This window comes from Electrophorus electricus, chromosome 14 (assembly GCF_041902795.1).
Source record: "Electrophorus electricus isolate QZ-2024a chromosome 14, ASM4190279v1, whole genome shotgun sequence".
Lineage (NCBI taxonomy): Eukaryota > Metazoa > Chordata > Actinopteri > Gymnotiformes > Gymnotidae > Electrophorus > Electrophorus electricus.
This window is the reverse complement of record NC_137510.1, coordinates 15,898,130-15,912,962: the sequence shown is the minus strand read 5'-3', so window position 1 is coordinate 15,912,962 and position 14,833 is coordinate 15,898,130. Positions and strand designations below refer to the sequence as shown.

Here is a 14,833-nt window from a genome sequence, read left to right as displayed (position 1 = left end):
TTTTCATCTTATTCCATGAACAGCTGTGTGCCATAATGCCATAATTTTTTTTCACACTGCTGTATTCCTACGTTTGTTTCACTGCATAAGAGATTCTCCATTTCAACATAATGGTTACAACTACTTTGGAACTTTTCAGGGCAGGGAGAGATGAGTTATGTGACATTTGTTAAGAAGGTTTAGTCACTTGTTGGTGTAAGCTAAATGTTTTACAGTGTCAGTTTTTATTTTGGATACTGTTTTTTTCTAAGAAAAAATCATTATTCTGTTCTTATCAATTTTGATGCTGTTTGTGTTACTGGAACACAGTTAAAGTTTGGTCATTCAGTTCTCAAACCACTAACAATTTTCTGAACTGAACTGCTTTAAAAGCTTTGTTTAATAAATGAATAAATAAATTTCTTACTGTATTTTAACTGAGATTTACATAAAAACTTTGGGTTTCATATACATGTCTGCTCACAGATAAGTAACCTAACCCAATGATTCCCCTCCCAAAAAACCCACCTAATGTTGCCCTCAGTTCACACTTTCATACTCCCAGGATTTGCACTCATGCTACACTCTGGTATGACTAATGAAGTGCTATGTAAGGTTGCAGGCAGGTTTTAGCCCTGCTGCTTGAGAGAGGTGCTATTACAGCATACAGTGCACGCATGTTCCTTATTATGTAACAGTACTATAATCCTTGAAGTACTTTAACAATATGCTTGATGGAATGTATGTCTGGATCCTTGCCTTAATATCTGTGTTTTATACACCTGAATATAGATGTAACTGGTGAAAGCACTACTTAGCTTTTCGCAGGTTTTAGCCAGTTAATTTGAGCATCAAAACAACTCCCTCTCTGCTGAAATCACATCTTTTTTTTTTGACATACAGTTCAGTGGTTAAGGTACTTGACTTGTAACTGGGAGGTTGCTGGTTCAAGCCACACCACTGCCGGGCACCTGGGCAAGGCCCTTAACCCTCAGTTGCTCAAGTTGTACTCAGTCATAATTGTAAGTTGCTTTGGATAAAAGTGTCAGGTAAATGGAGTAAAGATGTTAATACCCTGTATTTTTAGTAATGGTCTTTGTTACGAATATAAACTAATGCTGCAACCAAGATTTGTTGGTTTGTTCAGGCTTTTGTATATGTTTGTTGATGTCAAATGATTTTCACTTATTTAGAAATTAGTTTTGGTGCCCATTTTTTAACACTAGCTTCTTTACCAAGGTCTAAAGTCAGTGTGTGTGTGTGTGTGTGTGTGTGTGTAATATATATATATATATATATATATATATATATATATATATATATATATATATATATATATATATATATAATCTAGCTTCTTTACCAAGGTCTAAAGTCAGTGTATATATATATATATATATATATATATATATATATATATATATATATATATATATATTAGGGGTGGGACTTTAACGCGTTAATTTCGATTAATTAATTACAGGGAAAATAACGAATTAAAAAATTTAAAGCATTTTAATCATACTTTTGCACCGTGGAACATTTCTCAGTGCACGAGTTCCAGGCATACAGATTATATTGACGCACAATGTGATGAGCATGATGGAGATGACGGAAACGGCTACGCTGGTGGATGGGAAATTTAAATACAAGAAACTTCCAGATGGAAGTACAAACAAAAATGTTGTTATTTGCACTTTATGCAGGAAGGAGTTTGCTTATCACAGGAGCACTTCCACCCTTTACCACCTCAACGCAAAACATATTGGGGCTAGCGCGCAGGTCAGTAATGTTAACTTCGCTGCTAAATGTGATAGTATTCCTAGTACGAGCAAACAGTGTCGCCAGTCAACACTCGACCACATGTCGGGGTTCACATTCAGAAACAAAATGTCAAAGTCCACGTCAGACAAATTGACCAATTCACTGGCGAGATGGATTGCTGTGGACTGTAGACCTCTCTCTGTGGTCGAAGATAAAGGGTTACAAGAGACGCTGAAAATTGCGCCAGGTGATGCAAGTTACGAACTGCCGTCCAGAAAGACAATGGCGAAAAAAATCCAGCAGCTGTATGATGAGGAAAGGGAAGTAAAACAGGTTATTGTTAATTCAATTAATTACAAAGCTTCTAATTAATTAGATAAAAAATTTTAATCGAGTCCCACCCCTTATATATATATATATATATATATATATATATATATATATATATATATATATATATATGTGTGTGTGTGTGTTTATATACACTTCTATAAGCCAGATAGGAGACTTTACATTTTTCCCTTTTTTGACATTTATTCTCACAATGCACATACATTTGATCTTCATGTCAGTATACTTGAAGTAAAAAGCTTATTTTTGTCTATAAAATGATAATTAAATATTATTTTTTTTTCCATGGCAAATTAATACACTTCAGATAAATGCACAAAAATGATACTCATAAATGTCAAAGTATGCACAATATCAAACTACCATTTCACTTGTAGTTTCTGTTGCAGATTCAGAAAGAATAAAACAATACACTGAACTTTCTGGTTGCATCTAGAAGCTTGCTGGACATAATATCACAAAGCAGAACACCACAAGCAAAACCATATGACCATACAGCAATGTGCCAATGCACATGAAGGTTTTACTGCTCCCCTGTAAAGGCTAAAGACCTCCAGGATCACTTTGTCATTTAATTCTTGACAAGGCAGTAATTTCTCACCAAAATGGACATGACTATATCCAAAGATATTTGACCACACAGAATACAAGTGCATGCTGTAATAGAATACAAGCTGACTTGCATCCATACTTTTCTCTCATTTTAATTCACATTAATTGCTTTGCAGACCTCATATAGTACATGGCCATATGAAAGGTCATAGAACAAAATTAATGAAGTGACCCATAAACAGGTCTTAATATGTAAAGTCATGTAAAAGTCCACCCTCTTTGAATTCCATGACTTGAGATATCGGGACATAAAACAATCCTTAACAAGTCTTAAAATTAGGCAAATACCACCTTGCATTAACACCACTACACAGCTTCCACTGTGTTATTTAACAAAAAACTAAGTGTGAGTGTGAAAAACTAAGGACATTCCATGAATCAATATATTGTAGATCTTTAGCAGCACTAACGTGAAGTAATCATTGTCTGTATGACTTTCTCAGTCTCTCACATTGTTCTGGAGGAATTTTGGCCCACCCATTAACACAGCTCTCTTAAGGTCCCACTACAGCATTTCAAATGGATCGAAGTCTGGATGTTGCATGGGCCACTGCAAAACCTTGATTCAGTTCTTTTTCAGCCATTCTGTTGTAGATTTGCTGGTGTGCTTGGGACCATTTTCCTGTTGCATGACCCAATATCAGACAGCTTTAGCTGTTGAAGAGATTGCCTCACATTTGACTCTAGAATACTTTGGTATACAGAGAAGTTCATGGTCAATTAAATGACTGCAATGTGCCCAAGTCCTGTAGCTACAAAACAAGTGCAAATCACCACTCTCCACCACTGTGCTTCACAGTTGGTATCTGAATCTGTGAATTATGGCCAAACAACTCCACTTTGGTTTCATCAGGACATTGTTACACTAGTCTTGTGGTTTTTTCAGATGCAACTTGGCAAACTTAAACCATACCACGTTTTAGAACAAAATAGGCTTTCTCCTGCCAAACCTCCAAACACGCGATACTTGTTCAGTCTTTTTCTAATTGTACTGTCATAAACTTGAACATTTATCATGCTAACTGAGGCCTGCAGAGTCCAAGATGTGGCTCTTGGATTTTTTGCAATTTCTCTGAGCATTGCATGGTCTGACCTTGGGATAAATTTGCTGGAACGTTAGCTCCTGGGAAGATTGGCAACTGTCTTGAATTTTTTTAATAGTGATAATCTTTATCACAGTAGAATGATGGACTACAAATTGTTTGCAAATGGCCTTATAACCCTTCCCAGATTGATGGGCAGTAACAATTGCTTCTCTAAAATCACTCTTGATGGCTTTCCTCCTTGGCATCATGTTAACACACACCTGAATGCTCCAGACCAACAAACCTCTGCTTTAATAGAGGTGATTACACTCGCTGATGATCAATTAATCGAGGATATTTGATTAGCAGCAGCTGGCTGCTAATTACCCTCTTAATCCCTATAGAAGTAGTAATGATGTACCTATTTTTTTATGCACTGCTTCTGCATTTTGGCCTAGTTTTGGTTAAATAAATAATGACATGGTGCAATCTGTTGTGTTGTTCATCTGAGGTTCTATTTACCTAATTTTAAGGTATATCTGCTAAGGACCAGATGATTTTTTTCTGTGATGTCCTAATATGTAAAACCTATGTAAAATTCAAAGAGGGTGTACTTTGGTTTTCACAAGCCTATAAGTTGAACTGTCAGTAGAGCTCAATATAGATATAGATATATGTTGTTTTGAATGGGTGCAGTCTATCAGTGCAGCAACTGCTTTTACAATGAAACCTGTTGCTGTACACTTCAGTCCTGAGTCTCAGTGTAATGAGTCTCAGTGTAATGAGTCTCAGTGTAATGAGTCTCAGTGTAATGCTGATGTAAGTATACAAGTATTCAGATGTCTTTCACGTCCTTGTACTCCTTGTTACTCTTCCTCTGGTAAGGCACTCACAGCATCACTGCCAGAATGAGCAACCTGCAAACTCTGGTGATCTAGCATACTAGCACATACATAACATTTAATGCCTTTATAAATACAGAGAATTGACTGTGTGATGAGAACACTATAAATAAAACATCTATAAAACATCTATTCTACCTTATTTAAAAAACAAATTTCAGCTTTCAAAAAATTAAACAGTGGGTCTAGGGAGCATCTCACTGCATGAACTAATGAAGCAATGAGAAAGTTAGTAATGCAATGCAAAATGGAAAAATTGAAAGCTAATTTTTTTTCTTATATTGTTATAATAATATGTCATAGTATATAGGTCTGTATATATATATTGTGTATATGTATACATTGTATGGCATATATATGTACTCAAAAAATTAAGGGAACATTAATCATCACTATATAACACAAAGTCAATTAATCTCCAGAAATATGAATCTGTCCAGTTAGCACCTGCTTTGGTGCAAATGAAAGGGACAACAGGTGCACAGGAGAGGCAACAACAAGACAGCCGCCAAAAAGGGAATGGTTTTACAGGTTGCCACAGACAATTACTCTCTTTTTATCGTTCCTAACTGGTTCTTCTCTACAGTACTATAGTTTTGTGTTTCGGTAGTGTCCTTGTCACTTCTGGTACCATGAGGTGCTACCTGCAGCCTATTCAGGTTACACAGGCAGTCTAGCTCCTCTTGTGCCTGCAGGAATGGGCTGCAGGATGGCACATCCGTGCATGCTGTTGCAATATGGTTTGCTGTGTCTCCCAGCACAGTCTCAAGAGCAAGATAGCAGGAGATACCAAGATATGGGCTATTACATGAAGAGAGCTAGAGAGGGCCATAGAAGCAGTAGGACCTGTCTCTGTTCCTTTATATGAGAAGGAACAGGGAGAGAATCGCCAGAGCCCTACAAAATGGCCTGCAGTATGCTTCTAGTGTACATTTTCTCAAATAAACTGTCAGATACTCCGTGAGGGTGGCATGAGGGTGCAACATCCTCTAGTGGGACCTGTGCACACAGCCCCTCCATTGGCATCTGTCAGAGAACAACAAAATTGGCAGGTCCACTATTGGTGCCCCATTCCCTTCACAGATGACAGCAGGTTCACACTGAGCACGTGTGACAGACATGAAGCAGTCTAAAGACACCATGGTGAATGTTATGCTGCCTGCAACATCAACCAGCATGACTAGTTTGGCGGTGGGTCAATGATGGTCTGTGGAGGGCATATTCTTGGAGGCTCACACAAACCTTCCCGTGATAGTCAACGGTACCCTGACTGCTGTTAGGTACTGGAATTAAATCCTCAGAGTCACTGTCAGACCTTACACTGGTACAGTGAGCCCTCGGTTCATCCTGGTACACTTCCTGGATGACAATGGCATTGGTGCCATTGACTGCCCCTCACATTCCCCAGACCTGAATCCAATTAAGAACCCCTGGGACATTATGTTTCATTGTTTTGACACCACCAAGCAGTGCCACAGACTGTTCAGGAGCTCTTTGATGCCCTAATCCCAGTCTGGAAGGAGGTCCCCCAGGATACCATTCACCGTCTCATCAGGAGCAGGCCCAGATGTCGTTAGGAGTACATACAGGCACATGGAGGCCATGCACACTACTGAGTCACATTATGAGTTGGCATGATGAAATGCATGTAATTTGGATCAGCCTGTGTTTTAAATTTTTTACATTGATTTTCCATGTGATTTTGAATTCAGCCCTCAGTGGGTTGATGCTTCTGGTTTCCACTAACCCTTGTCATGTAATTTTAGTCTCAATGAAGTACAAGATTTATATCAATAAATATTTTCATCTTGAATCTTTCGTTCACTGAGATCTGATGTGTGATTTGTGTTCTCAACTATTTTGAGCAGCATATATATTTTATGGCAGACCCATGTTTAAAGTCACTAAGCTCTTCAATACAACCCATTCTATTTTCTAATTTATGGAGTTTGTATGATTATGTGCTTGATTTGGTACACCTGTTAACAATGGCTGAAACATCTGAACCCAATAATAGTGAGAGGTGAGAGGTCAGAGAGTTGTCCACATACCTTTGGCCATGTAGTGTGTGTGTGTGTGTGTGTGTGTGTGTGTGTGTGTGTGTGAACTTTTTGTGTTCTAACACCCATAGGTCTGTATTTCTTCATGAGTAATCAGAACTCTATGGTGGAGATTTGTGTATCCTCAGACTGCAGGGTTCCCCTTGGTCCTCCTGGGGACACTCGGTCCATGTCTAGTCATGTGGGCTTCTTTACAGACTCTGTTGGGCCACACACTGAGGTGGGTCCTCGGGTGGCGTTACGGGCACGGGAAAAGTCTTTTTGTTCCACTTGAGAGCGGAAGTGCAGGCAGACTTCTCGGAAACACCTTTTGAAGTTCTCGTCAAGGAACGCATAGAGCACTGGGTTTAGGCTGCTGTTCATATACCCCAGAGCAATGCAGAAGTGCCAGCTGACAATCACAAGTGGTTTCTTCTGGTCTATATCCACCAAGGTCTTGATGATAATAAAAATATGGATGGGTGTCCAGCAGACTATAAAGGCTGCCGCCACCACCAGCACCATGCGGGTAATGCGCCGCAGGTTCTTGTCCTTCTGTTTGGAGCCTGAGAGCAGACGCACACTTTTCAGACGCACAATCATTAGCCCATAACAGATTGTGATGACCAGAACAGGAACCACAAAGGCAAAGATAAACACACAAATCTTTGTCACTGTGTCATAATACCAGTCTGGATCTGGAAATTTCAACATGCAGATGGTTTTACCTAAGGAAAAAGATGGAAATGTCACAACATTAAGCAGTAAAGTTGTCACAGCTCTAATAAGAAAATAAAGTGGCCTTTGCTGATAATTGGATTATTTTCAGGAGCAAGTGAACTGAATTCAAGTAAACCACATTTTCTAACACTGGAATCATATTGCAACATATTTTCTGGCCAAAGGTTTATGACAAATATTTTTTGCTGATTAATACTGCTAATACTGCAAATGTTTTTTGCCGATCAATACTGCTACTTGTAAATTGCTTTACCAGAATAAATTCTGAAATAACTTACCCTTGTCTGTTACAGTGGTTACTGCCATAACCGTGATAGGAATGCCAATGGCAGATGACATAATCCAGATGCAGACATTGATGATCTTTGCTTTGACAGGCGTTCGGAAATCAAGTGCCCTCACTGGATGGCACACGGCAACATAACGGTCTACACTCATCATTGTCAGAGTGAATATGCTGGTGAACATGTTGTAGTAATCAATAGCTATAACTATTTTACACAGTAGCTCTCCAAAAGGCCAGTTACTCATCAGATACTTGGCACTCTGGAATGGCAATGTGCTGGTAGCCAAAGCATCGGCCAAAGCCAAATTAAAGATGTAAATGTTGGTTGCAGTCTTCATCTTTGTATACCTGTTGAAGTACCATGAAATGTTTGCTGTGAGTAAAACTTATTGCTAACTATAGTTTAATAATATTATTATTTTGATGGCTGCAGAAACAATAAACATTAATATAAACATTACAATTAGATATTTATGAAGGGAAGACTGTGACTCAGTGCCTCTGAATCTGAAGGAACAATTCCAATAAAATGGTTCCTTGTTCCATTTCAGCTCTTAATTTACAAATCACTTCATTAGAAACACCTGCCTGTATCTACATTCACTGGTCCCTGTTTGAGGTACACCAATCTCAGTTTTATATATTTTAGTTATACGTTGACACTAGTAATTTGTAGCCATGTTCTACCACCAGTTTTTGATCAGTGAACCATTGCTGTCTGAATAATTCTGTGGCAAACCATTCTCAATACAATGCTAACACTGACAAAAGTCATTGGCAGGTTGAGCGTGATCTGCCATCTGAAAATGTCCAGTTAGCAGTAGTCCAGTGGTCAGAAACTCCATACTGATGAAAGGCTAGAAGATGGCAATGGCAACAGATAGGCTGTATAGGTGTCACATACATGGCTATGGCTCTTTCTAATAAAGTGGCTGGTGATGTTTTGTAATGTGGAACATTCATAGATTATTTCATTACTTTGTATGTAGTTTAATCTTGTTGTATAAGGAGTACAACTTTGAATGCATTTTACTCACACTGCTTGAGAAAGGCAGTTTAATTTCATATGGAATGCATTCTCATCATATTTAATTAAAGAACACATGTTAATGATAAGCTTGATACATTCTAATGGGCAGACATTTTTGCCATTTTAAAGTGACTGTACTTGCAGTACATCTAGGAGTATCAGGCTTGTGAACAACAGGGCAGTTAGGCAGCACTCCTAATGACAAGCTTTTATCTGATTACTTAAGCAGTCATTCTCTGCTCTGTCATTGTGTAATGAGCACTTCTTAATTAGCTGGCAGGAATCCTTGTGCCTTGACCTGGCAACTGGAGACAGCCATCACGGTGTGCCAGGCACCCAGCCTGAGGGACACGCCCACTGTCACACAGATACACACACACACACACACACACACGCACACCTGCCCTACTTCCAATCACCTGATTACTGACAACTTTCACCTATGCCTATTTTCCTCTTTTGTTTCTCTCTCTGATTTAAGCCCACTGGAACAATCACCAATGCTCCGTATTAATTCCTGCGCCGCCAAATGTGTGTAATACCTGCTGTACTGTCTACCTCTGTTAAATGTGCATGCCCCTCCATGCCGCCATCATAGTAATGTAAAAAAGGAAAGTGGCTTGAGGATATAAGAACTAGAACACTATCATGATCACTATATTAAAGAAAAGAAAACACATAAGCTAAACCTTTTATGAGATTTGTATTTTTCAGTTTGTCTCAATTATCTTATCATAGCACGAATTAAATAAATGTTTGTCTCCACCGAGACTCATCTGGAATGGTATGTAAACTAGTAATGTGTACTAGTGATGTTGGCATATGGTTGTGGATCAGGCAGTTTGAAACGTAGGATATTTATTACAAATTGCCAGCTTTTATTTGAAGAATATTTTTAGACATAGGCCTACATATTTTTTCAATAACCCTAGTTTAAATAACACTAGAATTTAGATTATATATGCTTGCTTTTTTTTTTTTTACATTGTTTTCATTTTGCTGAAAGCATGTCCCATTTGCACTATTTTACTTCTCCTTACCTATCTTGTTATGTAAATTTTTAGTGCCATCTAAATTCCACCTGTGAAATGCTAATGATTTCCCTTTGAAAGTTCTTTACATTTGAAAAAAGACAAAGCTTCAATGATTTTAGTGTCTATCTCTTTTGAGAATTAACTTGGAATTAGTACATTTTAGACTCTTTAGAATAGAATGTCAGTCAGATTAAAATTATACAGTACCATGATTCATAATGGTGACTGCAATGTGAATAGTTTTGAATACAGTGGAAGGAAGTAATTCTCTCTCTCTCTCTCTCTCTCTCTCTCTCTCTCTCTCTCTCTCTCTCTCTCTCTCTGTGTGTGTGTGTGTGTGTGTGTGTGTATGTGTGTATGTATGTATGTGTATGTGTGTGTGTGTGTGTGTGTGTGTGTGTGTGTGTGTGTGTGTATGTATGTGTGTGTGTGTGTGTGTGTGTGTGTGTGTGTGTGTGTGTCTGTCCTTCTCTTAATGTCTCTCTCATAACACTCCCGGTCTTTTTATCTGAACTCCTCAAAAATCTTGCCTATTTTTATAATTAGTTCCCTTACCAAGAACCATCTCCGAAAAGACATCAGGGAATGAGGCATATCCACTCATTTTTCTCTTTTGGAACACTTTGAAATAAATGTTTTGGGTGTCAAGTGCCCTTTCAGATGCAAATGTGGTCATCATGTCAGCAGAAGTAAAGTGGGTCAAGGTGATAATATAGCCTACATTATACATGACGACATGACAGTATAGCCCCCCACTACACATAAAGCTGTATTTAATAAACATTTACATTTTTTTCCAATATAAAAAAAAAAACAGACAATGGATATTGATAGATGGTTAGTATTATTCAGTATTTAATATTACACAATGAAAGGAAGTAAATAATTCTAATGATGGAAATCATTTTTGGTTCCTACATCACAGCATTATTGCATCCAGTGTTTTTTTATACTGGGCATGTTTTGCTTTTTTTCATCCAAAATTTATCACTTGTCTTTTAATGCTTTGATGATTCTCACACTGGTAGAGAATGAAGCCAAAGATTGCAATAAATCTCTCTCTCTCTCTCTCTCTCTCTCTCTCTCTCTCTCTCTCTCTCTCTCTCTCTCTCTCTCTCTCTCTCTCTCTCTCTCTCACTCACACACACACACATAGTTTCATTCCACCTATCACTCTCTCACCCTGTCATTCTTATGAGATCGCATTTCACATTTGTTTTTTTCCACTGTGAAGTCATCACTGAGTTAATCTGCTGTAGCCTAACATTAGAGAACGAATTAAAGCTTTAGTAAATTATTGTGTGTGTGTGTGTGTGTGTGTGTGAGAGAGAGAGAGAGAGAGAGAGAGAGAGAGAGAGAGAGAGAGAGAGAGAGAGAGAGAGAGAGAGAGAAGCGTTGATAATGAACGTTTCTGTATCAATCTTTAGCATCTTAGGACCTTGTTATAATTTAATATACACTAACGATTATATTCGTATAGCTCACACTCAACGTCTTTTGGTTAAACGCACTAGCACTGATATCACAGTTGGGCAAGTGATATATCGTTCTGAAACTTTTGAAACGCCAGTTTTACCGTGTAAAATAATTTATAAACGATTTTAATGAAGTATAGGTGCAGTGACATTCCTGTCCACTATTCTTACCTGACAACACCATACATAACAAGTACATTTCCAAGCAGTCCCACCACGCAGATCACGGAATAAAGCACGGTTATGGAGATGGCGATAACGACAGTACCCTGCTCGCTGTCTTGGCTCTTGTTGAGCTGAAGTCCGGGTGGCTCTTGCAAAAAGTTATTGTTATAGGGCATCACTGAATAGAGGTCATCAGAACCGTTTTCAGTCACCGTTGGCGAAAGATCCATTGCGTAACGTTACCGTGTTCTCCTTCAAGATTTTTAAACTTTTTTTTATTGAAACTTTATAGTTCCAGTGTTGTGATGAATGCTTTCGTTATACTGCCTCCGCTGAGAAGACAGACGACAAGGGCGTGGAGAAAATGATAGCAGGCAGTTGATTCATCCGCTGTCAGCAGATGCTTCTCTACATAAAAAAGCTCTGTAGACTATGGTGGGTGTGCAGTTTATATACGTTCGGTCCTTGGCCTGAGCGAGGAAACTCAACGCCTTCTCCGTTGTCTCCTCCTATTGCTGCTCAGTAAAAGGCTACGATGGTGGCCACCGTCAAAACCACCTTAGAGCAGTAACGTGTGACTATCTGAAAAAAATCTATCAACATGTTTCTGTTAAATGTTATGCATTAGATTCCACATATTATTGTATGAAAACAAATCGATATACGTAACATTATATTTCAACAAAAAAGCAACAGGCCAGCACCAACTCAAGTATAAGCCGGCCTCGACCCACAGTTTGTCTCACAGCGTTCTAGGCTTGTCACACCAGATATGACGATATGGCGTTTCACATCAAGCGTTCAATATGAGACCAGACGTTCTGTGCTTTTTCCCCCCACAGTTCCTCTCCCACGAAAAGTTCTGTCCTTGAAAATTAATAGCGGTTGGATGGCAAAGATTTGGGCTGAAATTCTCAAATGACCTTGACCAAGGTGCTGAATTGACTGCATAGGTGGTTCTCCATAATAACGTTCCTCATTAGGGGTCAAACAACACACACACAAGACATCACTGATAATTAATTTAAAGCAGAATTTCTCTGCAGTTCTCAGAAGAAAAAAACGTGTAATTTGAAGTACCCTCAAGCTTCTGCAAAATCTTAAAAGACAAAATCGGTTGAAGTAACTATTTAAGGTCAACCAGCTAAACCAATCATACGCCTTCAAATTTGTCATTACTTATGGAATATCTAATGCCACAACAGCACAACAAACACCTCATTAACCTATAGCATTTTATATTTTGAAAGGTGCATTCACTGTACCTGCTAAAGGGAAATATGTTTGGTTCATTTCAGTTTAATTCAGTTAATTTCAACTCATATTTTATTTGTACATTGTCTTAAATACTAGACCTTGTGTAAAAAGGTTTACTATAAAGTATTAATGTAAACTATATAATTGAGGCAACATATTTAGTGTTATCAAAGCTGATATTGACCCTGGATCCAGACATCTAGGGTTCGGTCTATGCATTTCCAATTACATATAGCAGCTAATCAGTTTTAAACTACAGGCTTGGAAAACATTGAAGTAATAAAACTGTCATCTTATAATATGAGAGTGTTTAAAATCACCCCCCACTGGTATCACAGTAATATAACTGTGTGGAAAAGCCTGGGGAAACTGAGCTCTAATGAATTATTAAATGAGAATATGTGTGGATAAGTGTTAAATCTTTAATCTTTTAAGCACTTGTTCTCCACCCAACACACTGCTGATACAGAGAATTTTTTTTTTCAAGGTAAAGAAAATATCCATCATTCATTCCTAGCAGCCATATTAATGCTTTCAGTTTACTCTCAATTGGTTAGATTTTATGGCTGCACATCCTCCTCTCTGTGTGACTAATGCTGTATTAATTGTTTCAAATGAATGGGTTTTCCCGCAGTGATATCTTTCTCAGCAGTCTTCTGTTACTTGCTCTTTAGTTTACCCTGTATGTCTGATCTTTGACAGTAATTGCAAATTATATGGAAATAAATGAGGAATTGTGGATGGGAAAGTGGTAGGCAATCTCTATTTGATGGCCTTAAGTAGAAATTTCACAATTGAGGATAACTGTTTAAAGTGCAGTTTTAAGTCAAACATTTTAAATTTAATTTATGTCTCTAAGGCCATAGGGCACCCAAATTCAATACCATTATGCTCAACACTCAGAGAGATGCACAGAGCAGTTTAGGCAAGTCTTGCTTCCTTTAGACTTCCATTATGCACTACCTGGAATTATATATTAATTACAAGCCTTACATTCAATTATCGGCCTTATAGGATTACATAACATTTCATTTTGCTAGTGATGTGTCAGACCTCAGAGGATTAAAAGTCCTATGTCACAGGCGCAAAGTAGGTTTGCAGGTGTTTAAAGGTAAAGTATGTGATAAAGATGCACTGGCTTGTCTGAAGACCCATGCATGATAAGACTTTATTATCATTAATGTAAGGAACACAACAGACCATTAGCATCTAATCATTTCCCTCTGCTCTTCTCAATAATAGAAGTAATGAATTCAGGCTTTTTTTTAGCTCTACAGAAGAGAGACACTCAAGTTCTTTATTTCCAAAGCCTTTTGAGTCATTGCATGGCATTTTGCTCTGATAGACACAATCTGCTATTATGTATATGAGGTTTATATGAGGACAGGAAAAGATTCAAAGGTCACACTGAATCCTCTTTCATTTTCAAAAATAAGCACTCTGCAAATAGCTGCAGCCCAATATTTTAAAAAAAAGTAATGACTAATAAATCAGTTCTAATGTACTGAGAGCAGTGTTGCAGTTGGCTACATTGTCCATTATAATATTTCCATGTTTCATAGAGATACAGTGAATAATGCATTATAGTACCCATCCTCTAAATCCTCTAAATGGGTTTCAGCCCCAAGTAAATACAATGGTGAAGGTCATCAGTTCTTGTCACCATGTTTATTTCAGCAAAACTGCAGATCCTAAAGCTAACTTTTCTGAGAAGGAAACATTATGGAGGTCAAACTGCCTCCTTAAGGTCAGAATTCACTCATCTTACTTATGCTTTCATGTTTTTATATACCGTATTTTATCTATATGTATTATTCACAGCTAAGTATGCCTAGTTTTTATTTTAATCTGTCCTGAATGTTTTTTTTTTCCATTAATTGGAATGTTTCCATTAATTGAATTCCCATGGAGAAATTCTTTCTGTACAGGCAGCTCTGATGTGTCTGCATGTGACTTCCCCCAGGGTTCAGCCGTGGTTGTATTATCCCAGGAGGGAACACAGCATTAGATCCAGAGATGAAGGAGACCTGCCTGTGGGTAGTGATTAGCTCCCTGTTCTTTTATTAGAACAGTGCTCTCAGCATCATGCAGCACACAGAGCACTCCAGTCACTTCCTGACACAAGCGTGTCCATGGTGACACTTCACTCTCATTGGTTTCTGTGGATGCAGCT

At 38.1% G+C, this 14,833-nt stretch overlaps 1 protein-coding gene across 1 annotated transcript; it reads right to left on the bottom strand.

The window, feature by feature from the left end:
- Positions 1-5,798: 5,798 nt before the first annotated feature.
- oprd1b (opioid receptor, delta 1b) lies at positions 5,799-11,788 on the bottom strand. The gene is made up of 3 exons (XM_027001589.3): positions 11,410-11,788; positions 7,692-8,047; positions 5,799-7,400 (listed from the first exon to the last, which is right to left on the bottom strand). The coding sequence occupies exons 1-3, from the start codon at positions 11,631-11,633 to the stop codon at positions 6,871-6,873; spliced, it is 1,110 nt and encodes a 369-aa protein (XP_026857390.3). The 5' UTR covers positions 11,634-11,788; the 3' UTR covers positions 5,799-6,870.
- Between the last annotated feature and the right edge of the window lie 3,045 nt (positions 11,789-14,833).